The sequence below is a fragment of the Musca autumnalis genome, unplaced genomic scaffold (genome assembly GCF_047663935.1).
Source record: "Musca autumnalis isolate F117 unplaced genomic scaffold, ASM4766393v1 scaffold_5, whole genome shotgun sequence".
In the NCBI taxonomy this organism is placed as follows: domain Eukaryota; kingdom Metazoa; phylum Arthropoda; class Insecta; order Diptera; family Muscidae; genus Musca; species Musca autumnalis.
In genome coordinates, this window is record NW_027412088.1 from 122786597 (window position 1) to 122813123 (window position 26527).

The 26527-nt window shown below is 41.3% G+C and overlaps 1 protein-coding gene across 5 annotated transcripts in view; it reads right to left on the bottom strand.

The window, feature by feature from the left end:
* The window catches only part of sbb (scribbler), a 704451-nt gene that overhangs the window by 473830 nt on the left and 204094 nt on the right, over positions 1 to 26527 (bottom strand). For all 5 annotated transcript variants that reach the window (XM_073991708.1, XM_073991709.1, XM_073991706.1 and 2 more), the window contains one exon: positions 18247 to 20140. In XM_073991708.1, coding sequence (XP_073847809.1) covers positions 18247 to 19688 — 1442 coding nt within the window. In that variant the 5' untranslated portion in view covers positions 19689 to 20140. The remainder of the gene's footprint in view (positions 1 to 18246; positions 20141 to 26527) is intronic.

A 26527-nucleotide genomic window follows, 5' to 3' on the forward strand; every position in this document is an offset into this window, starting at 1 on the left:
CACTACATTCACGTCGTGCGCACACGCCACAGCTATCTGCGACAAGTTGAAAAGTAGGAACAAGGTCCTCAAGTCCCTGGCCGGCAGCACTTGGGGTGCAGATAAAGAAACCTTGTTGACCACATATAACGCGATAGGTCGGTCTGTGGTAAGCTATGCGGCTCCAGTCTGGTCCCCGAGATTGTGTGATTCGAACTGGAAAAAGATTCAAACTTGCCAGAATGCCGCACTGAGAACAGCGACAGGGTGCCTCCTCAAATCTTCAGTGGACCATCTACATGAGGAGGCAAAAATTCTTCCTGTAAAGCAACACAATGAGATGCTTTCGTTGCAGTACCTGCTTGGATGTTATCGTGTGAGCCACCCCAATCACCATCTTGTGGGTAGGCCCGCCCCATTCAGGGAGATCAGGAAGGATATCCATGCTCTAGGGGGAGAGGTCCAACGATACAGGAGAGAACCCCTAGATCAACAAGCATATCAAGCAGGATTGAATAGCATTCACACGGACGCAGTTGCCAAGGCCTTAAGCAATTATAGTGTGAATAAAGTACTCGGAGTACATCATCCATCTATCGCAGCTGAGGAGCGTCAGCTGCCACGACAAACTAGATTAGTTTTGGCTCAACTACGCTCGGGATATTGCAGTCGCCTAAATTCTTATTGGGCGGAAATCGATCGCGCCGTGCAAAACATCTGCCCTGTATGCGGCATGGGCCCGCACGACACACAACACCTTTTTAACTGCCCCGCCAAACCTACCCATCTAACTCCAGTGGATCTGTGGCTACATCCCATCGAAGCAGCCATTTTTCTGGAACTGGAGATAGACCCAGAGCCAGATTGAACAGAGGAACGAACAAATAAACATTACAAAAACACTGTTACAACAACAACAACATGGTCGATAGAAGTCCATATTTTGGTATATCGCCCATATAGACGTACCTCATGTTTTTTATAATTGCACGATTTTGGCCATATTTCCAACTCAATGTACTGCAATTTGACATTTCGAGTTTATGATCTGTATCAATCATACTTGCCAAAATTCATCAATATATGTCCACATTTTTGTATAGTCCTATATCATGTTAACTCCCGATATTTGACATATTTATGTATTTGGCCTAAATTTTCTACAAAAACGTTTGTAACAAGTATCAACAATATGAGAAACAGAATATTCTTACTAGGTGGGTTAACATATAGACCAAAGGCGTACCAGATTATATTAGATGTAAACAATGTCCTATAGGTCTCAAACAGGAAATATCTGGAAACTAAGATGTTTTATGAGATTTTTTAGTCGGGAGGATTCGAATCTATTACTATAAATTGCAAAAAAAATACTAGTACAGGATATCTTAGGAGATTTAGGAGAGTTCCCAGATAAACTAAAAATGTACCAGGATATTTAAACAGTAAACAACACCACACATATGGTCCTGATTGCCAATTTAACCATTCTACATTGTTAATTTTTTTTGTGTGGAGCTTAAATCTACGGCAGGCCTTCCATGTTCTTACACTCAACGGCAGATAATTCTTGAAGTGGCATGAATCTTTCAAAAATAATGGTGTCTTTTATGGCGAGCCAATTTGCATGATGTTTATCGTTTTTTTTTTTTTTTTGGTCTCTTGTTCTGTATCGAGATTTTTGAAATTCCTTTGCAGAGATAGTGTATACGATCTGACAACTTAGAGAATTCATATCCCGCAACATCCACCTGAAGGTTTTCTATTTCTTCGAACACCGTCCGTCCGGCTTTGACAAAGATTTTGAACACCATATATGAAAAACATACAAATGTGAAAACACACATTCATACTGTAGTCCTAAAAAAAATCATTTTTTATAAAATAAGATCGAAACAAAATACAAAACAGTAACACCGATTGCTTGAAAACACCCAAAAACCCTGTACTAAACATTTACAAAACTCCGAGTATAGTCAGCATAATGAAAACTGAATGCCGCTCGGCAGCTTTCGGCAGACGAAATATTTTTTTCCAATTCCGGCCACTTCCACGAAAATTTAAATAAAAATAACGTGAGGATCCGCGAGGATCCAAGGTACTAAAAGTCTATTTCTTTTCACAATATTAAATAAAAAAACACTCACAAAAAGACATTACAAAAGAGATCAGTTTTACTACATAATAAAAATACAACTTTATGATGTTATCAATTAAAAATAATAAGAATACCATCAACTTTAACTTTCATTTCTTACTATAGTTTTATTACACATTACGTTTTTGTGATATCACTTGTAACTTGACTCTACGTTAAAGGAAATTGCAATGTCTCAATTTCTTCAAATGGAAATGCTCACTTCTGTGGCTCTGCTTTAGCTAGTACTGTTAGAAGTTGTAAAAAGAAAGCCGGAATACTAAAACTTGATGTGTCTACAATAGTCTTGAATAGTTACAATCATAATTTGTAGACATCGATTTTTGTATTTTTGTCGCGGGCTGGGACCACAGTGCGCCCCCGCAGTCTCAACAACAACAGCGTTCCCACGACAATTGGATCTTCGCTCCGGAACGACCCGGGAACATCCCGGCCAGAGATTGTCAACCCAGCGACAGCTGTATCAACCGGAAGTTTTTTCCACAGGTGAGCAAAATATGCCGGCAACTTTGCTCGCCATCCTTCTAATTCGAGCCGGCATTGAACAAAACCCCGGTCCATCGATCTGGATTTGTTCAGTGTGCAATAGGCGTATTGCGGCAAACTCCACCTCAGTTAGATGTAACGTCTGCAAGAACTGGTGCCACCTGAGAAGGTGCTCAGGTCTCACCACACACCGCGACTGGTCACAACGCTTCATTGCCAGCTGCTGTCAGCAGCCAACAACATCGAGCACGCCGTCCCCTGCACCTCAGAGCAATTCCAACCTCTCGCAGCAAACTGTTCAGCCTGTCCAATGGTTCTGTTCAGTATGCAGAGGTGTAATCCGGGAAAATATAACATCAGTTAAGTGCAATGGCTGCAAAAACTGGTGCCATATGAGGAGATGTACCACCTTGCGTACTCACAGGGACTGGAGTCCCAGGTTCCTAGCCGCATGCTGCTCCAAAATTCGTGCAGCAAGGACTAGCACTTCCGCTAGGTATTCATCCAGTACTGCGACTAGCGCTCCGTCTAGTATTCCATCCAGCAGTGCCAGCTCTAGTGTCCAAACTAGTAGCGCATCTAGCTATTCAACTAGCTACTCTTCCAGTGCCACACTTCCATCCAGTGGCGCATCTACTAGTTATTCCACTAGTATTCGTTCCGGCTCCAATATTCCATTTAATGGTAGCCCTATTCCAGCTAGTTATTCTACTAGCATTCCAGTACCACTATTCCATCTGTTGGTACATATACTAGTTTCCAATCTAGTATTTCTGCTAGTACTCCTGCTATTCCTTCCCGTGGTACTACAGCTAGCATTCCGACTAGTTTGTCATTCAGTAGTACCCCTACTAGAGTCCTCGCTAGTAGTGCGGCTAGCATTCCGCCTAGTCATCCAGATCCAGTGAACCACGCCAATCTCCATTCCAGACAACAGCAAAGCAGTGATCCTTCCATCCAACAGTCTCAGCAAAGGCACCCACAGCAGCAATTAGTGCAGGTTGGTGACTCGATGGCCTCGTTCCAAATCATGCAGTTCAACTGCAATGGTTTAAGGAATAAGGTTATTGGCATCACTAATTTCATGCACGACAATAACATCCTAATTGCTGCTCTCCAAGAGACGAAGTTGACCAGTAATTGTTCCCTCTCGTCCTCAGGGAATTATAACATCATCAGGCGAGATAGGGAAAGGGATCATGGAGGTGGCCTCGCATTTATCATCCAGCGAGACGTCAGATATACTCTGACGCCGCCTCCTGTTCCCCCCCGTTTCGATCCTTTCCTTGAGGTCATGAGCATTTCAGTTCATTCCGATGATTCTGATATCGAGATCATCAATGTATACATTCCGCCCGTCAACAGCATTGGGGCAAGTTATCACCCTAGCATAACTCATCTGCTTCAAGGGGATAACCGAATTGTTCTTGTCGATTTCAATGCTCATCACGAGATATGGCACTCCCAGTTGCCGAATGATCCACGCGGTATTCTTATTGCGGACCAGATAGACGAATCCGACTTCGCATCCATCAATGAGGAATCCTCCACTAGAATTACAGCCAGATGCTCGAGTTCTCCGGACATTTCCATCGTTAGTCCCTCGCTCCTTCCTTTCGCATCTTGGCAAACAAAAGTCGCGCTAAATTCCGACCACATTCCAATCCTGGTCACAGTGGAGAAACCTAGCGATTTCGTTGAGCCCGACAAGCGCACATTCGTGAACTACAACAAAGCCAACTGGCATGGCTTCACGAATTTCATTGACGACTCCTTCCGTCACTTGCCGCCGCCCTCATGTGCCAGAAAGGGTGAGAGAATACTAAGGGAAGTAATCCTCAAGGCGGCAAAGCGCTTTATTCCAGCGGGCAGAATTCCTCTCATGAGACCAAATTATCCATCCAGGGCATCCCGTTTGGCACAACAGCGCGATCAAATACGTGTCGATGACCCAGCTGACGAAAGAATTGTGCAATTGAACGCGGAAATTGAGAACCTGGTTCTCGAACACAGGCGTTCCAAGTGGATTCAACATCTCGACCACTGCACAATTAATTCCAAGCAACTTTGGTCCACAATTAAAAATCTATCTGGTTCCAACAAGAATAGAAATCTCCCTGCTATAGCCTTCAATAACATTACATATTCCGATGCCAAAAAGTGTGCAACACAGTTCTGCCGCCAATTCATTGAGCATCCATCTTCGCAGAACAGGTCCAGGCGAGCCGTTTTCCGGAGATGCAAGTCACTAAAGCGTGATTTGCATCCCATCTCCTTCACATCCAGTGAAGTCGAGAGAATTATCTCCAAATCCAAACCATCTAAAGCCCTTGGGCCAGACGGCATATCCATGGTATGTTAAAGAAGTTGGGAGCAGTAGGTTTGAGCTACTTGACAAAGGTCCTGGAACTATCAATTTCCCAATTGGTAATTCCGGACGTTTGGAAAGTGGCTCGTATAATTCCTATTCTAAAGCCAGACAAATCCGCTACAAATGGGGAATCCTACCGCCCGATCTCCATGCTTTCACCGGTAGCAAAGGTTTTAGAGTCCCTATTGCTCCCATCCCTGAAACAGCATTTCCACCTTGCTTCGCACCAACATGGTTTCAGGGAAGCTCATAGCACAACCACGGCTTTGCAAGAGATAACCACAAAGATTGAGAACGGCCTAAATCAGCGACGACCACCCAAACGGACCATTGTGGCAGCGCTTGACTTGTCCAAGGCGTTTGACACGGTCGACCATTCCATGCTGATTTCTGACGTCATGAATTCCACCCTTCCCAATGACGCCAAGCGTTGGATTCCCAATTACCTTAATGGTAGGCAAGCCTTCGTTGAATTCCGAGGCCAAAAATCCAAATTCCGCAAGATTAAAATGGGAGTACCCCAAGGTGGAGTACTATCCCCCATTTTATTCAACATCTATCTTTCTAATCTCCCTCCTCCGCCAGCAGATATTTCGGTGGTGTCGTATGCTGATGACTGCACCATAATTTCATCCGGTGTTGACATCGACGACGTAAGTGCTAGAATTTCCAACTACCTAGCCACCATCACAAATTTCTTCCGGGAGCGCAATCTTCAGCTATCCCCTACAAAGTCCTCAGTGTCCTTATTCACTTCCTGGACGAAAGAAGTTAACAACCAGCTTGATGTATTTGTCGACGGCAGGCGTATCCCCACTGTTCATAGTCCAAAGATCCTTGGGGTAGTTTTCGACAATCTTCTCCACTTCTCTTCGCACGCCAGCTACATCAACCAGAAAGTGAAATCCAGGAACAAAGTCCTTAAAGCTTTAGCTGGCACCTCCTGAGGCAGAGATAAGGAGACATTGATAACGACCTATAAGGCCATCAGTCGGTCTGTCTTCAATTATGCTGCCCCGGTTTGGACTTCCTTCCTGAGTGACACCCAATGGAGAATCCTGCAGACGACGCAAAATAATGCTCTCCGAATTGCTACGGGTTGCGTCCAGATGTCACAGGTGGATCATCTTCATGAGGAGACCAGGATGCTGTCAGTCAGGCAACATAATGTGTTGCTGACTAGACAGTTCCTGCTGGCTAGTCATCAGCCGAGTCACCCTAACCATCAGGTAGTGATGGAAGATCCACCACCTAGACGCATCCGTAAGGACTTCAGGTGTTACCGTGATGACATCCAAGACGTCATTCCATCGGACGTCAACCGATTGTCTTACACGGACTCCCTGAACATTGTGCACCAACGGGCGGTCTCCGAAGCCATAAGTGTGTACAAAAACAATAAAGTCCTAAATCAACATCCTCCAGCAATTTCGGATAGTGAGAGGCTTCTTCCAAGGCAAACTCGTTCCATACTGGCACAACTTATGTCTGGTTACAGTAGCATTCTCAATTCCTACAGAGAACGCATTGTTCCCGGTACCATAAACAGGTGCCCCTCCTGCCATCAAAGCCCTCACGATACTTCACATCTATTCAACTGTCCGTCCGCCCCCACAAATCTAAGGCGCTACTCCTCCCCACGATGAGAAGGTGTTTTCCAGTTGCCCAACATCAACATGGATTTCGGAAAATGCATAGTACTACAGCAGCATTAGACGCCATATCCACACATATCAGTAGAGGACTGAACCAGAAAAGGCCAAGCTGTTCGAGGATATAGAGAAAACTAATCTCCAGTCATGTTTGAAACGTTGGGTAATCAACTATATGTGTGGACGCCAGTCGTTTATAGAATTCAGAAACAAGAAGTCCAAAACCCGTAGAGTGAAACAGGGAGTTCCCCTATCTCCGGAACTGTTTAACCTCTACCTTTCTGAAATTCCACACCCTCCAGACGGCATAGAGATCGTGATGTATGCGGATTGTACGATCTTGGCGTCGGGTCCTATCGTCGATGACATATGTGATAGGTTAAATGTCTACATAGCTGACCTAGTGCAGTTCTTCCATCTGAGGAATATGAAAATATCCGCCGCTAAATCCACAGCCACGCTGTTCACCACATGGACGGCTGAGATGAGGCTCCCACTGAACATATTGGTCGATGGTGCACTGATTCCGACCACTAACTACCCTAAAATACTGGGTGTAACGTTCGATAGCATGTTCAAGTCGTCCGCGCATGCCACAGCTATTTGCAATAAGATCAGAAGTAGGAACAAGGTTCTCAAGTCGCTGGCCGGCAGCACTTGGGGTGCTGATAAAGAAACCTTGTTGACCACCTACAATGCAATAGGCCGGTCGGTGGTAAGCTATGCGGCGCCAGCGTGGTCCGCAAAGGTTAGCGCATCGCAGTGGAAGAAGGTTCAAACCTGCCAGAATGCCGCCCTGAGGACTGCAACAGGGTGCCTCCTCATGACACCAGTGGACCATCTTCATGAGGAGGCGAAGGTTTTACCGGTGCGTCAGCACAATAGGATGTTGTCGATGCAGTACCTGCTTGGGTGTTATCGCAGTGAGCATCCCTGTCACGATTTAATGGACAGGCGCCCCCCACCCAGGCACGTCAGGAGAGACCTTCATGATCTAGAGAGAGAGGTCCAAAGGTATAAAAGAGAACCGCTAGATCAACGAGCCTATCAGGCAGGCTTGAATCGCATTCACACCAACATGGTTGCGCAAGCAGTACGAAGAAACAGTGTGAATGCCGTACTTGGAAACCAGAACGACAGCTGCCAAGGCAAACACGAGTGGTTTTAGCTCAGTTAAGATCCGGACGATGCAGCCGCCTCAATTCGTATTGGGCCAGAATTGACGCCACGATACCCAACATATGCCCAGCATGTGGATTGGGACCACACGATACTCTGCATTTATTCAACTGCCCAGCTAACCCCACTCACCTGTCTCCTCATTCTTTATGGACGCAACCAGTCCATGTTGCAGAATTCTTGAGTCTGGATACAGAGGAACTTGATAACTGAAATAATACACAAACGAACATATATGCGTTGCTACAACAACAACAACAACAGCAGATGCAGCATTTAACACCACATGTTGTTGTTCAACGGCCCGGAAATGCATCATTCCTGCAATTCAATTGCAACGGTCTCCGCAATAAGGTCAGTGAAATTGTGGACTTTATGAGTCGGAAAAACATCATGGTCGCCGCGATCCAGGAAACAAAGCTCACCGCCACCTGTAGCTTACGTTGTGATGGTTACAACGTTCTGCGGAAGGATCGCACAAGAAGCGGAGGAGGAGGACTTGCCTTCCTAATACACCAGTCTGTCCAGTACAGACCTATCTCGCTTGAGCTTGGCTCTAGTGACCCATACATGGAGTGTATGGGGGTAGCAGTAAAGTGTGGTACTGCCGAGGTAGAGCTGCTTAATATGTACATACCGCCGATGAATAGCTGTGCCCGGCGTTATATGCCCGTTATATGCTTGCTTTTAGAGGGCGATAATCGTCTGGTGCTAGGGTCTTCAATGCTCATCATGAGCGTTGGCATTCCGTCCTAGGTAATGACCAGAGGGGTACAGCGCTGACAGAGCAAATCGATAGATAGCTCCACGTTTTGCGCGGTGAATGAAGACGCTCCTACGAGGATTAGAGGAAACTGCCACAGCTCGCCATTGTGGCACCAGGTCTAATAAATGACGTATCGTGGCAATCCGCCATTTCCCTCAGTTCGGACCACCACCCTATCATCGTCTCCGTAAACAGACCACCCGACTTCATAACCTCTGAACGCCGTACTTTCCTGAACACCGTGGGAAATCTGATTGGCAAGGTTTCAGAGAATTTACCAATCACCGCTTCAGACAATTACCCACCCCCTCAGATCCTCGGGTAGCTGAGAGAACTTTCCGAGACATCATCACCAAAGCAGCCGCTCGCTACATACCTGCAGGTCGAATACCCGAAATAAGATCAAATTTTCCAGCAGAGGCGATGGGACTAGCAAATGAACGTGATGAGCTTCGTCGTACGAACCCCGAAGACCCAAGAGTTAGAGAACTTACTCTTGAAGTCAACAGGCTAGTAGGCGAACATAAGCGGAAAAAGTGGCTAGACCATCTGAAGCAATGCAACAATGGTGCAGGAATAAGTAAATTGTGGGCAACGGTTAAATCACTCTCGAGTCCGGAAAAGAAGGACAGAACGGCTGTTACTTTCAACGGCGTGACAGTAACTGACCCAAAGAGGTGCGCGTGTTATTTTAACCGGCAGTTCATAGAGCACCCCGAGATTGATAGAGCGAAGAGAAGTGTGCTACGCCGTATAAGAAGAGCTCTTCCAGCCGAGGAGGTACCACCACAATTTACGATGGGCGATGTTGCAGATGCCATCCGAATCGCTAAATCATCCAAAGCGTTGGGCCCGCACCGAATATCAATGGTAATGCTTAAGCAGCTGGATGAACCTGGAGTTGAGTATTTAACAAGTGTTCTCAAGCTATCGTTAGCCACCCATGTTGTACCAGACGCCTGGAAAGTTGGCAGGGTGGTCCCGCTACTGAAGCCTGGCAAGGATGCCAGCAGAGGTGAATCGTACAGGCCGATTTCACTCCTGTCGCCAGTAGCAAAGATCCTAGAGGCGCTACTCCTCCCCACGATGAGAAGGTGTTTTCCAGTTGCCCAACATCAACATGGATTTCGGAAAATGCACAGTACTACAACAGCATTAGACGCCATATCCACACATATTAGTAGAGGACTGAACCAGAAAAGACCTATCGAAGGCCTTCGATACCGTCAACCATGCCAAGCTGTTCGAGGATATAGAGAAAACTAATCTCCAGCCAAGTTTGAAACGTTGGGTAATGAACTATATGTGTGGACGCCAGTCGTTTGTAGAATTCAGAAACAAGAAGTCCAAAACCCGTAGAGTGAAACAGGGAGTTCCCCAAGGAGGGGTGATATCTCCGGAACTGTTTAACCTCTACCTTTCTGAAATTCCACACCCTCCAGACGGCATAGAGATCGTGATGTACGCGGATGATTGTACGATCTTGGCGTCGGGTCCTATCGTCGATGACATATGTGATAGGTTAAATGTCTACATAGCTGACCTAGTGCAGTTCTTCCATCTGAGGAATATGAAAATATCCGCCGCTAAATCCACAGCCACGCTGTTCACCACATGGACGGCTGAAATGAGGCTCCCACTGAACATATTGGTCGATGGTGCACTAATTCCGACCACTAACTACCCTCATAAAATCTACTATCTCCTCGATCTTACCTCGGAGTCCATTGCAATTCAATTGCAAAAAGGCTGCATTTTCGGGGATTGGGACAACAACGGCTGGTGTTAAAGGCTGCGTGTGTGGTTGTTGTCGAGGGGACTGCGGGGGAGTTTCGTAATCAGACGACGAGGGAGTCTCGTAATCCGACGACGACTCACTGGGAACTGTGTTCACACAGCATGCAGCAACATAGTCCCTGTCGTAGTCCCTCACGTGGACGAGTCCAGAGCAACCCCTTAGATGCACCCACTCCTGACATCTATTGCATCTCACCGAAGATTGGATGTGGGTGAAGATGCGAATGTGACAAACTGAGCACAGATATATTGGTCCAGGGTTTTCTTCCGTCCCGGCTCGGACCAATAGAATTCGGAGCAGGCATTCCGGGATATGCTGCTCCCAACACAGAAAAACGAAACAAATACGAACATGTACACACTGAGGTGGCAGCCGCTGGCCGGAACATTGGTTTTGTGTTGTTCCGGGTCAATCCGGTACGAAAGAACCCGCTGCCGTGGGATTGTTTCAGAGAGTTCACCAATCACCGCTTCAGAGAATTGCCCAATCCTTCTGATGTTCGGGTAGCGGAAAGGACGTTCCGGGACATCATCACTGCTGCAGCCGCTCGCCATATCCCTGCTGGTCGAATACCCGAAGTAAGACCAAATTTCCCAGCAGAGGCGACGGGATTAGCAAACGAGCGTAATGAGCTTCGTCGTATCAACCCCAATGACCCCAGAGTCAGGGAGCTGACACTGGAAGTTAACAGGCTGGTCGGCGAGCATAAGCGGAACAAATGGTTAAATCATCTGAAGAGCTGCAACATTGGAGCCGGTATAGGTGAATTGTGGGCAACGGTTAAGTCACTCTCGAACCCTGGAAGAAGGGAAGATAGGACCTCAGTCACGTTTGGCGACGTTACGTTGACTGACCCGAAGAGGTGCGCAAGTAATTTCAATCGACAGTTTGTCGAGCATCCCGAGAGTGACAGGGCGAAGAGAAGAGTATTACGTCGCATCAGATCTCTTCCTGCCGAGGATGAACCACCACAATTTACAATGGATGATGTTGCCAATGCCATCAGGAACGCTAAATCATCCAAAGCGTTGGGCCCTGATGGAATCTCCATGGTAATGTTGAAGCAGCTGGATGAGCCGGGAGTCGAGTATCTCACCAAAGTCTTCAACTTGTCGCTAGCCACCCTCGTTGTTCCCGAAGTCTGGAAAATGGGCAGGGTGGTCCCACTACGGAAGCCAGGCAAGGATGCCAGCAAAAGTGAATCGTACAGACCGATTTCGCTTTTGTCGCCCGTAGCAAAGACACTTGAGGCCTTGATCCTCCCCAGTATCAGAAATAGCTATCAAGTTGCCGATCATCAACATGGATTCCGTAAGCAGCACAGCACGACAACAGCGCTGCACGCCATTACCACATATATCTGTAAAGGACTCAACCAGAGACGGCCGTGCGATAGAACAGTGATGGTGGCTCTTGACTTATCAAAAGCCTTTGATACAGTCAGGCACTCCACGCTGTTTGAGGACATTGAGAAGACAACCCTCCGGCCAAGCTTGAAACGTTGGATAGTCAACTATATGTGTGGACGCCAGTCGTACGTGGAATTCAGGAATAAGAAGTCCAAACCCCGTAGAGTGAAACAGGGAGTTCCCCAAGGTGGGGTGATATCTCCGGAACTGTTTAACCTCTACCTCTCCTGTATTCCACCCCCTCCAGACGGCATTGAGATCGTGACGTATGCGGATGTTTGCACGATCTTGGCGTCGGGTACCTATCCTGATGACATCTGTGAGAGACTGAACAACTATTTAACTGATCTTACCACCTTTTTCCATTCGAGGAATATGCAGATTTCCCCCACAAAATCTACAGCCACTCTGTTCACCACATGGACAGCGCAGTTTGGACGTGAGTTGAATGTCGTGGTCGACGGTAGCAGAATTCCGACCACAAACTGCCCTAAAATTTTAGGGGTCACATTCGACACTACATTCACGTCGTGCGCACACGCCACAGCTATCTGCGACAAGTTGAAAAGTAGGAACAAGGTCCTCAAGTCCCTGGCCGGCAGCACTTGGGGTGCAGATAAAGAAACCTTGTTGACCACATATAACGCGATAGGTCGGTCTGTGGTAAGCTATGCGGCTCCAGTCTGGTCCCCGAGATTGTGTGATTCGAACTGGAAAAAGATTCAAACTTGCCAAAATGCAGCCCTGAGAACAGCGACAGGGTGCCTCCTCAAATCTTCAGTGGACCATCTACATGAGGAGGCAAAAATTCTTCCTGTAAAGCAACACAATGAGATGCTTTCGTTGCAGTACCTGCTTGGATGTTATCGTGTGAGCCATCCCAATCACCATCTTGTGGGTAGGCCCGGCCCATTCAGGGAGATCAGGAAGGATATCCATGCTCTAGAGGGAGAGGTACAACGATACAGGAGAGAACCCCTAGATCAACAAGCATATCAAGCAGGATTGAATAGCATTCACACGGACGCAGTTGCCAAGGCCTTAAGCAATTATAGTGTGAATAAAGTACTCGGAGTACATCCTGCATCTATCGCAGCTGAGGAGCGTCAGCTGCCACGACAAACTAGAGTAGTTTTGGCCCAACTACGCTCGGGATATTGCAGTCGCCTAAATTCTTATTGGGCGGAAATCGATCGCACCGTGCAAGACATCTGCCCAGTATGCGGCATGGGCCCGCACGACACACAACACCTTTTTAACTGCCCCGCCAAACCTACCCATCTAACTCCAGTGGATCTATGGCTACATGCCATCGAAGCAGCCACTTTTCTTGAACTGGAGATAGACCCAGAGCCAGATTGAACAGAGGAACGAACAAATAAACATAACAAAAACACTGTTACAACAACAACAACTAACTACCCTAAAATACTGGGTGTAACGTTCGATAGCACGTTCAAGTCGTCCGCGCATGCCACAGCTATTTGCAATAAAATCAGAAGTAGGAACAAGGTTCTCAAGTCGCTGGCCGGCAGCACTTGGGGTGCTGATAAAGAAACCTTGTTGACCACCTACAATGCAATAGGCCGGTCTGTGGTAAGCTATGCGGCGCCAGCGTGGTCTGCAAAAGGTTAGCGCATCGCAGTGGAAGAAGATTCAAACCTGCCAGAATGCCGCCCTGAGGACTGCAACAGGGTGCCTCCTCATGACACCAGTGGACCATCTTCATGAGGAGGCGAAGGTTTTACCGGTGCGTCAACACAATAAGATGTTGTCGATGCAGTACCTGTTTGGGTGTTATCGCAGTGAGCATCCCTGTCACGATTTAATGGACAGGCTCCCCCCACCCAGGCACGTCAGGAGAGACCTTCATGATCTAGAGAGAGAAGTCCAAACGTATACAAGAGAACCGCTAGATCAACGAGCCTATCAGGCTGGCTTAAATCGCATTCACACCAACATGGTTGCGCAAGCAGTGCGAAGATATAGTGTGAATGCCGTACTTGGAGTCCATCCCCCATCCATCGCAGCAGAAGAACGCCAGCTGCCAAGGCAAACACGAGTGGTTTTAGCTCAGTTAAGATCCGGACGATGCAGTCGCCTCAATTCGTATTGGGCCAGAATTGACGCCACGATACCCAACATATGCCCAGCATGTGGATTGGGACCACACGATACTATGCATTATTCAACTGCCCAGCTAACCCCACTCACCTGTCTCCTCATTCTTTATGGACGCAACCAGTCCAGGTTGCAGAATTCTTGAGTCTGGATACAAAGGAACTTGATAACTGAAATAATACACTAACGAACATACAGTTTGACAAGTAATTGTTTTCAAACTGAGAAAACGAACACTTTTCATGCATTAATTACTAAAAAATGACAAATAATTGTGATAAAAATGTCGGGTTTCTTGCAAAAATTAGTTGGTCGACTTATTTAAGACCAAAATGAATGGATAAATAAAAAATTAACCCGCTTAGTTCAACAATAATAACCAAAAGAATAATTAACATGTAATGCAAGGTGCCAAGAAAATGTTTTCAAAATGTAATTGAGGTTCCAAAATACCCCATATTTTCGGTAAATACTTAAAAATCATGACATTTTATGAATTTTATTCTTAACATGGATTAGTTGCTAACAAGTATCAACAATATTAGGCATGGAATATCCCCACTAAGAGGGTTACCATATGGACAAAGGGGGTACCAGATCGCATTACATGTAAACGATGTCCTATAGGTCTCAAACCGGCAATATCTGAAAACTAAGACAATTTATGAGTTTTTTAGTTCACCAGGATGGACTTCCATCAATTACAATAAATATTGCCTACAGAATAGCTCGATCAGGAGGGTTGCCAGATCGACTAAAAAAGTACCAGGTCTTATTAACAGTAAAAGGGACCAACTAGGCCCACAACCACAGCCTACAAGTGGTTCATTCAACTCAAAATGTATGAAGAGATAAGAATATTTCATGAAACAATCGAAAATAGCACATTTGGAGACTAATATTCCTTAGAAAATTGTGGGGTACAGATTTCTACAATTTTCGCAAATGCTTACTATGACCTACTGGAGACATTTCGTGTACTGTGTAGTAATACTGTGACAAAAATTTCTAAGTGACGGGGAAATAATGCTACAGTGTTACCATGGTATACCATCAAAGCCAAAAAACTTACGGGAATTCCTCAATCTGGCTGTTAATAGATAAAATTGGATGTCTATAGCAAGCTCAGTATAATTTAGGAATATCTTCCATATGCATCTCTAACCGATTTCTGTACTTCTTGGTTATATTTTGGTTTGTTTTAGTGAATATTCTTATCCCTAAGTTAAATTTCAGTTAAATAAACCACTTTTAAGATCTAATTGTGGCCCTAGTTGGTCCCTTTTACTGTTAATAAGATCTGGTACTTTTTTAGTCGATCTGGCAACCCTCCTGATCGAGCTATTCTGTAGGCAATATTTATTGTAATTGATGGAAGTCCATCCTGGTGAACTAAAAATACTCATAAAATGTCTTAGTTTTCAGATATTCCCGGTTTGAGACCTATAGGACATCGTTTACATGTAATGCGATCTGGTACCCCCTTTGTCCATATGGTAACCCTCTTAGTGGGGATATTCCATGCCTAATATTGTTGATACTTGTTAGCAACTAATCCATGTTAAGAATAAAATTCATAAAATGTCATGATTTTTAAGTATTTACCGAAAATATGGGGTATTTTGGAACCTCAATTACATTTTGAAAACATTTTCTTGGCACCTTGCATTACATGTTAATTATTCTTTTGGTTATTATTGTTGAACTAAGCGGGTTAATTTTTTATTTATCCATTCATTTTGATCTTAAATAAGTCGACCAACTAATTTTTGCAAAAAACCCGACATTTTTATCACAACTATTTGTCATTTTTTAGTAATTAATGCATGAAAAGTGTTCGTTTTCTCAGTTTGAAAACAATTACTTGTCAAACTGTACATGCGTTGCTACAACAACAACATTCCCGTACCATTCACACCAAACTTTTCAGTTTCTCTGAATCATTTCGCTCTCAAAACAAAGCAAAACCACAAACTATTCAATGCACGAATACGAAAACCGTACGATAACTGAAATGTACTTCGGATATGCTTTGCCGAGTTGTTTCATTCACGACCCAAGCTAAAAGAATTTTTGGTAAACATTTGCTGTGCGAAATGATCAATGCCACACTCAGCCGCACACACACACATTTGATTGCTTAACAACCCTATCAGCTAACGTCATCATTAGTGATTGGAGGTAGAAGCCCTCTTTGTGGTGTTTTACATTTATACGATTGCTCGTACGAGATTTCGTCTCCTCTTTGTGGTGGTTATTCTTGTTAAGCAGAGTTGCAAAACATAGTGCTGTTTTACATTTAAGCGATTTATCTTACGATTTTTTGTCTCCTCTTTGTGGTGGTTATTCTTGTTAGGCAGAGTTGCAAAACATAGTAAGAGAAATTGAAACATAATTTAGTTTTGCAATGAATTTTGTGCATAAAAAATCATTTAAAGCATAAAATGATTATTTGTTATAAGCATTTTAAAAATTGTATAACATATTTTTATAAAATACCTTCTTTTTACATTAAGTATTTTTAACAAAATGTACACTTGGTACCATGTTACAAAAAATGCAACCCTGTGTGTGAAATTTACGAAGATGAGCAAAGAGGAGACAAAAAATCGTAAGACAAATCGCTTAAATGTAAAACAGCACTTAGTAAGAGAAATTGAAACAGAATTTAAGTTTTGCAATGAATTTGTGCATAAAAAATTATTTAACGCATAAAATGATTATTTTTTATGAGTTTTTTAACATTTTTATGAAATATTTTTTATAAAATACCTTCTTTTGACATAAAGAATTTTTAACAAAATGTACACTTGGTACAATGTTATAAAAAAATGCAACCCTGTGTGTGAAATTTACGAATATGTGCGTTTTCAGACCATAGGGTTTGACTGCTCAAAAACTTGTTGTCCGTTTTGGTTATCATTCGCAAATTGTGCAAGTGTTGAAACAAAATGTGGAAGTAAGTGAACGAAAACGTACATAAAGTACTTTTTTTGATAAATTCGTTCATGAAATATTTATACCCTATACCACAATGTGGAAAAGGGTATTATAAGTTTGTTTTTATTAATTATATATTATGATTTTTTAATTAATTTCTTTTATAGTTTTCGTAATTGAGATTATTTTAAATGTTTTGAAATAAAAAATGTTCGAATAGAATTGTTTGTATAAAAGAAGAAAAAAATCCGTCAAGGAAAATTGCCTAATGTAAATATCATCATGGTATAAGTAATAACTGTTTCCTCACATATTTTTATAAAATGAAGAATGTGTGAATGTGTGTGCGAAATGTGTAGGAATAAAAATGTTAACAAATAAACATTTTTGTATTAAATGCTGTAAGAAGTGACATGTCGGATAACAATTTAATAGAGATTTTAATTAATAAATATCAAGAAAACGAAAACCTATACAAAGTTCGGCATCCAAAGTATCATCTTACCTAAGAATTATTACGTTATTTTTTACATGACAGACGATACGAGGCAACAACTTAAGCAACCCATACATTCTACCCAATTTTATGGGATTCACAAGAATTACTTTTTTTAAATGTTCATGTACAATACACACAAACCTTTTTGGTACATTTATGTAAAACCGTACTTCTTTTTGTTCAAAAAGTACGCTTGTATAAAATGACTTCAAAAACGCAACACTAGATAGGGAAATTACGAATGAGAGTCAAAACGGAAATCGCGTTTTTGAGCAGGCAAACCCTATCGTCTGAAAACGTTCTATGATCAAAGAGGAGACAAAATCTCGTACGAGCAATGTATGTAAATGTAAAACACCACTTTGCTTGCTCGCGAGAAGCGGAATGTTGTTTATTCTACCACCAAATGAATTATTCATTGAATCATTCCTGTGTTTTAACGTTTTCGTTATCTATCTGTTGTTCTGGAGTTGAGAACTTTTCGCTATTCGTTTTGTTCGCATTCACGAATGTAGACAAAACAGTGAGTTCGGTTAACGTGGGTTATGTTTCGTTTTGTATTGGTCCTATGGAAAATATCATACCATAAAGTGCAACAAATGGTTTTCCGATCATAGACAACGATTCACCCACTACATCTTATTCAGGACCACCCACTGGAAACAACAACGAACAGCCTGAGGAGTTCCCAAATACGTATCAAGAAACAGAAATAACAGAAACGCCAGTTCGACGTATGTACATCAAGAATACAGCGTAGATCAACATCGTTTTTATATTCTAATAATTGGATTAAATAAAGTAATCGATATTACATAATCAAAGCGTGCATTATTTCACTCGATAATTTTTCAACAAATACAACACTAATTATATCTATAAACTTACCTTGGTGGAGCCCAATCATGGCGAGTACAATCCAATAGCGTTCCCACATACGTTTTGCCCCTCCATGTCACATTTACCACAAGTACACCACCTTCAGTTTCATGCCAAACAATGCCTTCCAGAGTTACTGACGTTCCAGGTTCACAGGGACCTAAACAGTCGGGTTCTGTAATAGTTCCAACCGATGTGCCAATACAAATGTCCACTGTTTCCTTATTGATAAAATTAGATCCATGCACTTTACCATCATTTGGCTTAGCTCGCTTTGGAGGCGGAGATTTTGAACATTCGTCTGCCGAAGCATTTGTTTTGGATGTCATTGCGCTGGATAAGTTTGCGGACATTGGTAAGTCATTTGTTTTATTGGAGAGTGGAATTGAAATTGAATGGTGTATTGTAGCTGAAATTAACCCTGGAGCTGTTTTATTTTGATGATCCGTATTATTGGTCTGTTGCATGTTAATATCTGTAGTATTCATAAATGATCCGTTGACGGAAGCTGCAGCTGCTGCCAATTGAGCAGCAATGTGAGAAGATATTTTGATGTTCCCACCCGAATTAGAGTCCTTATTTGGCGGGCCAGGGGTATTTGCCGCACCACTCATTGTAGAAGAAAGTGAACTAGCCACAGGCGAAGAAACAGATAAAAGAGCTGCTGCAGAAACAGCTACAGTTGGAGCTTCAGTTGATGGTGTAAATACCCCAGGTGGTACCGTGGTGTTTGTACTTGATAAACGTTGTACGGAACCTTCATTTCGACGAATACAAACACTACTAGAACACGTGGACACAGAATTGTCTGAATTATTACATTTGCATACATTTTTTTCTGCTACTTCCTTTTCCATATTTGGGGAAATATTTTTTTCGTTTATGTTGCGATTGGAATGTAATGTCTTATCTTTAACCTTTTCGCGTCGGTGGCCTGAGCTTGTTCTTTTTGGCCCCATTTGGTTTGTTTGATTTTGGATACTAGACGATAAAATTCCACTGGACATATTGTTTGTGTTATTATTTCCGGAAGAAAAATTATTTAACTGAGTTGCATTGTTGTTTAAACTTTTCTTGTTTCCATTTGATGTTACGTTCTGAGTGGAAGTGCTTCCACCACTACTTTGTGTGGGGGGGTTAGAGTTTGCACTTGAAATTGAAGTCGTACTTTCTTCTGTGCTGTTACCAATGCTCCCAACCGGTATTCCATTTTGTTGCTGTTCTGTGGCTTTAACAATTTCATGCTTTGCTTCTGAACTTTTTGTGCCTGGTTTCGTACGTTTAATCTTCATTTTTAAACCCTTATCCAAAGTGGCTTGGTGGTCTATTGACATTTTTGTGTTTGACTTATTGCTGTTGGACGACCCACTCTGGCCACTATTTGCATTGCCTACTCCACCGGAACCAACATTGGTGCCACTGTTGTTATTATTTACGGTTTGTGATGACATTCTTTCCGAAAGTAATTGATTATTTGTCTGAAATAACCATCCAGCTTTAAATGGCGAAATAGTTGCAGCTGATGTGTCAGATTGTGATGAAATAAGTTGTCCCCCTTCTGAAAATCCTGTAAATGCAGAGGTATTCCTATACCTTGGCAAACCGTTACACTGCCTTTTGTAACAACTTATTTTATATCCCGATTGTTCCAAAAATTCATTTGATGATTTTGAATTTAGATCGCGTTCATTTGCATACGACTGTTCGCCACTCGAGCGGCTTGAAACTTGTTGTGTATCCACGCCAAACGATTTTTCAATGTCCGCATCTAATTCATTCAGTAGCTCAGGAATTCCGTCAATATCCCATTCTTCCTCGTATTCAAAATTTGCTTCTTTATTGATATCTTCGTTTGGGAATAGACCTTGTGATTCACAGTTATCTTTGTTTAAAGTATGGCAGTCTGAAATAATAATAATTAATTTGTTATTCAGTTGTAATTATTCTACACAGAATAAAAAATAAATTTTTGTTCCAATGAAAAAATTAGGAGAACAGGTGGGGATACGTGGAGCTTAACTACCGTTGTTGTTGTTTTAATATTTTAAAGAAACGAATTTGTTAGTGGAGAAAATTTGGCATTGTTCGCTACAGGATCTCATCAGTTTCCTTGTTTTTTGTTTATGGATATTCTACACCGAAGTGGTTTTCCAATAACTTCTTCAACAAAAAAAAATATATACCCAAACATCGATCGCCGGCTTAAAATATAAGAGTGGCCAAATAAGAAATCTCAGTGAGAAGTTTTTCCTTGGCAACATCATACAACCCCAACAAAAGTGTTTGCAAAACAAGACAAACTTTCTCCACTGTTATGTGTCGTCAATTACAACGAGAAGGGCGTTTGCATTAGAGCTTTATTCTGGGCTAACCTCTTTTATGAGGATTTATTTGACGTTTGCGCTATGGAATTGACATTTGAAACCCAGTGGGTTTATTAACAAAATTTTTGTTGGTCTGCTTATTATAAAAAAACCCCCAGAATGATCTTTCAACCCAGAATGACCTTTGACCCCGAATAACTTTTTTTGCACACATAGAATCGATGAAGCCTTTTAGGGGTTTGCTTCAAATGGCAAGCCCAAGATATCCAACAAAATTCAACTTTGTGGGAATTTTCACCTTTTTACGCATGTCTATTTTAACAGGACTACAAATATTTGTAATTGAATCTTTCTTATTTTAACTGATATTCTACATGTTAATATTCTGTTCGATATTTTAGTTGGAATAATATCTTTTTGCCTGCTCTGTTAATAATTGAAGCTTCTCTTTGTCACTTATCTGAATTGAAAATTTGGAACCAATTGTATTTTGGTTTCTTTCCTTGGTTACGAACATACCGGTTCACTTGGCCATAAAATATTATGGCCCACTGAAATAGCTAAAGAGCCACACATACCAAAATAGCAATTTTCAATTTAATTACAAATTTACACATAAATTCACAAAAAAATTAGAAATAATAACAAGTGTCTTAAACACTTAGCAAGTTATGAACTATAATTTGTACATCTTTTTTGTAATCTTTGCTCTAACTCTCTCGATGAGCATAAGACAATCGATTGGTTGATAAGGGTTAAAAACAATATTTAATCATAGGCGACCAAGAAGAGAACAGACCAAAATGTGAATGGATTCGAACTATTGGCAACTTATGACAGTGTGTATGCGCGCAATCTGCAAAACAAAAACAAATAAAAACATTTGCTCTTTCTTGGCAATCTTGTTGTATGTGTGTAAATTGCCGAAAAACTTCGGCACTACCGTGTATTGCGTGGTCATGTCGTCATTTAATGTACGACGTACAACAAAGTAAGGCTGACTACCAAAACGTCATAAAACTGCGGTGTTTCATTTATTGCTCGTGGATTGTAAAAGTTTCCCCACAAGACTTCAAGATTTTTTTGCTAAAATGGTGCGCACAATAACTCTCGAAGGTCCAAATCGATTTCTCCTTCAGGCACCTCACACGAAATTCTGAAACTCCCTGACTACACAATTTTTAGGGAAACGATTTTGGTTAGCCTCAACTCACACAGGCTGAGGGTATGGTCTCTGTCGGCAAATTCGCCTGATACCTTTTTACTAGTTTTTCATAAGTTGGCATCCGATGTGCCGACAGAAGTGGTTAATCTTTGGGCATAGTCCTTGGAAGGTTTTTAATGTCATCGAGTCCATAAATATGCTCCCTACCATTAAGATAGAACTAAGCCGGAACAACAACCATTGGGGTATCAGATGGAGTTTTTCGATTTAAGATATTTTGTCAGGACTTTGCTAAAATTTTGCTATTAAATATTTGTGCAAATCCCATATATGGATTTCGTAGTCTCAAACAGTACTGCGAGTAGGATTCGGAGTCTATGAGTCGTAGTTTGTATCTCCCTACACCTGATAAAAATGTTTTCTTTTTTTGTTTCTTAAAGTCATTTTCAGATTTTTTTAGTTGGCGTAAACGGACTCTAGCACTTCTTTATATTTTTCTTATTGTTTTTATATTTTTCTTACAATAGCTGTCCAGCAAAATTTTATGGAAGTGGTTCCATGAGATGTCATGATTTCACTGGATCTTTTGCATTGGTTCAAATGAAGTCGTGGAAGATCCGATCTTTTCATCAGCATTTGAAACCATTCGAAGGAAGTCGTGAAAGATCCGATCGTTTCATCAGCATTTGAACCAATTCAAAGGAAGTCGTGGTAGATCCGATCTTTTCCTTAGCATTTGAACCCATTCCATCGATCCAATAGAGATGAATTTTGTGTTTTTATTTTTACACATGTAGTATATATTCTTTTATTTGTCTAAATATGTACGTTTAAAGCAATGTAAGATTTATTATGCTAGGAAGTCCCAATCATTGAGCTAAAAGTAGAGTCGGACTGCACTCTTTGGTATTAGTCGCGTTCCTTTACGTGCCTGAGGTTAGAGTTGGGTAATCTAGTTCCTAGTTCCTTGTACTAGTTCCAAAACGTATGAGTAACATCATGAAATATAACGTGTGATAGGCCATTGGAACTGCGTAGTGAACTATATAGTTCCATATAGTTCCTTTGGCACAACTCTACCTGAGGTTACCAGTTTTTACCCGCATAGTGTTTCCTTACTTTTAAAAGCATACAATTTATATGAGAGCAGTTCACCAATTTTACCATTTTTAAAAGTAAAGGAACATAACAATTATAAAAGTTTCCTTGCCTGCTCTAGAGAACCCTGCTCAACAAGTCGATTTGTAGATCTCTACAAAACAACAAAAAATTCCAAAACGTTGTAAAATAAAATTCACGAAATAGTAATCTGCAGTTGGAGTCAATGTCGAAATCAGCACTGCACTGATGGGAAGTAAAATCCTTTTGTAAGATGAATCAAAACCTGTTGCGGAGGAAGTAAACTCTGTTGCGTGCAGCGGCGGTGTTTAGACTGAAACAGCTGGGACGACCGGAAGTCAAGATTCTCACTTATGGTCTGTTCCTTTACTTTTAAAAGTGGTAAAACCGGCATATTAGCAGAGGACTCACTCAGAGCAAGCCGTGCTCATAATCTAGAAAGAGAAGTCTAACGTTACAAGAGAGGACCTCTAGATCAACAAGCCTTTCAACCAGGTTTAAGTAGCATTCACACGAATGCAGTTGCAGATGCAGTAAACAGTTATCGTGTGAATGCGGTCCTTGGAGAACATCCACCATCTATCGCAGATGAGAAGCGCCAGCTGTCAGGAAAAACCAGATTAGTTTTGGGTCAATACGCTCGGGATGGTGCAGACGTCAAAATTCCTATAGGGCAAGTACTGATGACACCGTGGAAAACATCTGCCCAGCATACAGCACAGGCCCCCACGACACACTGCTCCTTTTCAATTGCCCTACCAATCCTGCTAAGAAACTTAAGTTTGCAGCTTTGTGGTTACAAACCATTAGATTAAGCAGAAAAATGAAAATACAAACATATTAACTACTGTTACAACAACGAGAAGAAACTGCAATTATAGATGTAAACTTTATGATGATAAATAAATTATAGTTATTTCATTAATTCCTTTGAATTAATAAAATAAAAAGATGAAAATAATTTTTCAATACAGCATTTTCCATTTTCCGAACAAGACGTGAAAATTACATGCCAAAGGGTTGGTGAAAATGACGTGCCAAAGATTAGTGAAAATGCTATTCTTGGGAATTGGTTAAGATGGCATGCCAAAGGATTGGTATAGATGCCATGCCAAAGAATTGTTGAAGATGCCATTCCATCGATTTAGTAAACATGACATGTTTAGGATCTGAAAATGAATTGCATCTTTTGGGGGTCACGCTCTTGTAAAAAGAATGAGTGAAGATGCTGAAAAAATGACATTCCATTTCACTTGCACCCATTCTTGAATAGCATCTTTGGCATCGAACATTTTGCTGGGTGGATATACAATCAATTTGAAAAAAAGGCGCCGTGGAGAATTTTTGATTGAAAATATTCTATACAAGTCTAATCTGCACTCGCGGATTCGAGTTATTTTTCTGTTTGGGTTTATTTATATCAACTAGCAAAATGCCCGCTACTTCGTATGCGGAAAATGAATAATATACAAATAAACAATATTTAATATGGCGAACACTGAAAATTTTGAATTTATATTTAATTTAATTTACCCGCCGATTACACATGCAAGTGCCAGTTCGAAAAATACCAATACCAATACTCACACATATTCACTGCCAAACCAACAACAGTGACGATTCAATTTCCTTGTGAGTAATCAATGTAAGTGCTTTGAATGTAACTTCATTTTTTTCCGAATGTTTACACATGCAATGTTTTATTAGAACGTTATGGGTATTTTGAAAATTTTATCCACATTTTTTATCCCCATTTTCCAACCGAATTTTGGAATTTGTGATATCAAAATGTAGAAAACCTTTATTCAAAAGATGTTACCCTATATAACAGTTAATTTTTGAGACATTTTATTTTAGGCCTTTTTATTCTCAGGGTGTAAAAAACTTCTTGTAAAACATTAGATCTACCCTTTTAAATGAACTTACTATAACGTTCAGAATAGACAACAATAAAAACAAATTTTGTTGAAACGATACGTTTCAGTATATTATTTAGAAACCGAATTCGTGTTAACATGAAAACAATAGTACACTATTCAGTACAATTTTTAAAATTCACGACCTTAACTCAAATTTTTCAGTTTTAGCTCTACTTGTTCACCCAATGGTATTACATGTAGAAACCTTTCATACATTTAAAGGCGGATTTTAATAATCATTCTGATTCAATCTCAAAAGTGATTCTCATAACAAATTTCATTTATCGATTCACTCAATTCCAGTGCTTCAATATTTAGTATTATTTAATACTTCTAGTACCTGTTAAATAAATAATAAATCGGAATTCCACTTCTATTCCTAAGCCCAATACAAAATTTATTGCAATTTTGTACTTTTCACACACTAATTATATAATTCCAGCTTCATTGCTACACACTACGTCAAATTTAATACCATTTAGTACATTTGGTATTTCACAATAAATCAGCCAGCCCTCAGCCTAATTTCAGAATTTGTATGCATTTGAAAAAATTCTTATCTAAACACCAACACAAAACTTTTCGTAACAATAAGTACGAACTTCCAAAACTATCTCAGTCCTAGACTCCAACAGTAATCCAAATTTCAGGATTCCAGCTCTATCTGTTCACCCAAATCCAATTGTACCAAATTTAGTACCATTAAGTACTCTCCGTACCCATAACTACGAATTTCCAAAACTGCCTCAATCCCGCACTCCATAAGTAATCTTAATTACAAATTTCAGGATTCCAGCTCTATCTGTTCACCCAAATCCAAATTGTACCAAACTTAGTACCATTAAGTACTTTCCGTAACCATAAGTACGAATTTCGAAAAATACCCCATATCGCAATCCTATACTCCGTCAGTAATCTCAATTCCAAATTTCAGGTTTCTAGCTCTATCCTTTCACCCAAATCCAAATTGTACCAAATTTAGTACCATTTAGTACTTTTCGTACACATGAGTACGAATTTCACATACCATTTCCTTTTATAAACACTACTTCCCAGCCTTTATTTCCATACCAAATTCCAAGTTTCTAGCTAAATCCGTTCAAAATATACAATTGCTACTAAATTTAGTACTTTTCGTACACTTAGAGGTCGAATTTCCAAAAACCCTTTGGTACATCTTTCTGTCTCTCCATCAGTTACCGCCATTCCAAATTTCAGGATTCTTGCTCTTCCCGTTTGCCTAATACATAGGGTATCATATTTAGTACCTTTTAGTAGTTTTCGTACCGTTCTAGTTCGAATTTCCAAAAACCCAGCCTTATCTCACGCCTACACACCGACAGCAGCCCACAGTCAAAATTTCAGCTTTCTAGCTTCAGCGGTTTCTTCTGGGCGATGATATACATGTCACTCACTCACTCATTTATCACTAAGTTCTTTTATATATCACGAATATTGTCAATTATTTTATATTCCATTTCAGAAAAAAAGGATAAATTTTTTCGCGCTACATCAATGATTTTTGATATGTAGGTTAAGAAAAAAATTCCAAGTACGAATCTGGTCGCGAGCCAATTTTTGGTTGTTGCGGACAAAAGTTATGGCGTTTTTATTTCGCTTTTTAAGAAAAAAAATATTATAAAAACGCAAATTATTTTAATGAGCACAAATGTTACAAAAAAGTTCTCTCGAAGTGACTTAAGCGAGTAGATTGAATAATACCTTCAAAATGTTACACAGAATTCGCGGAATGTGCATAAAAT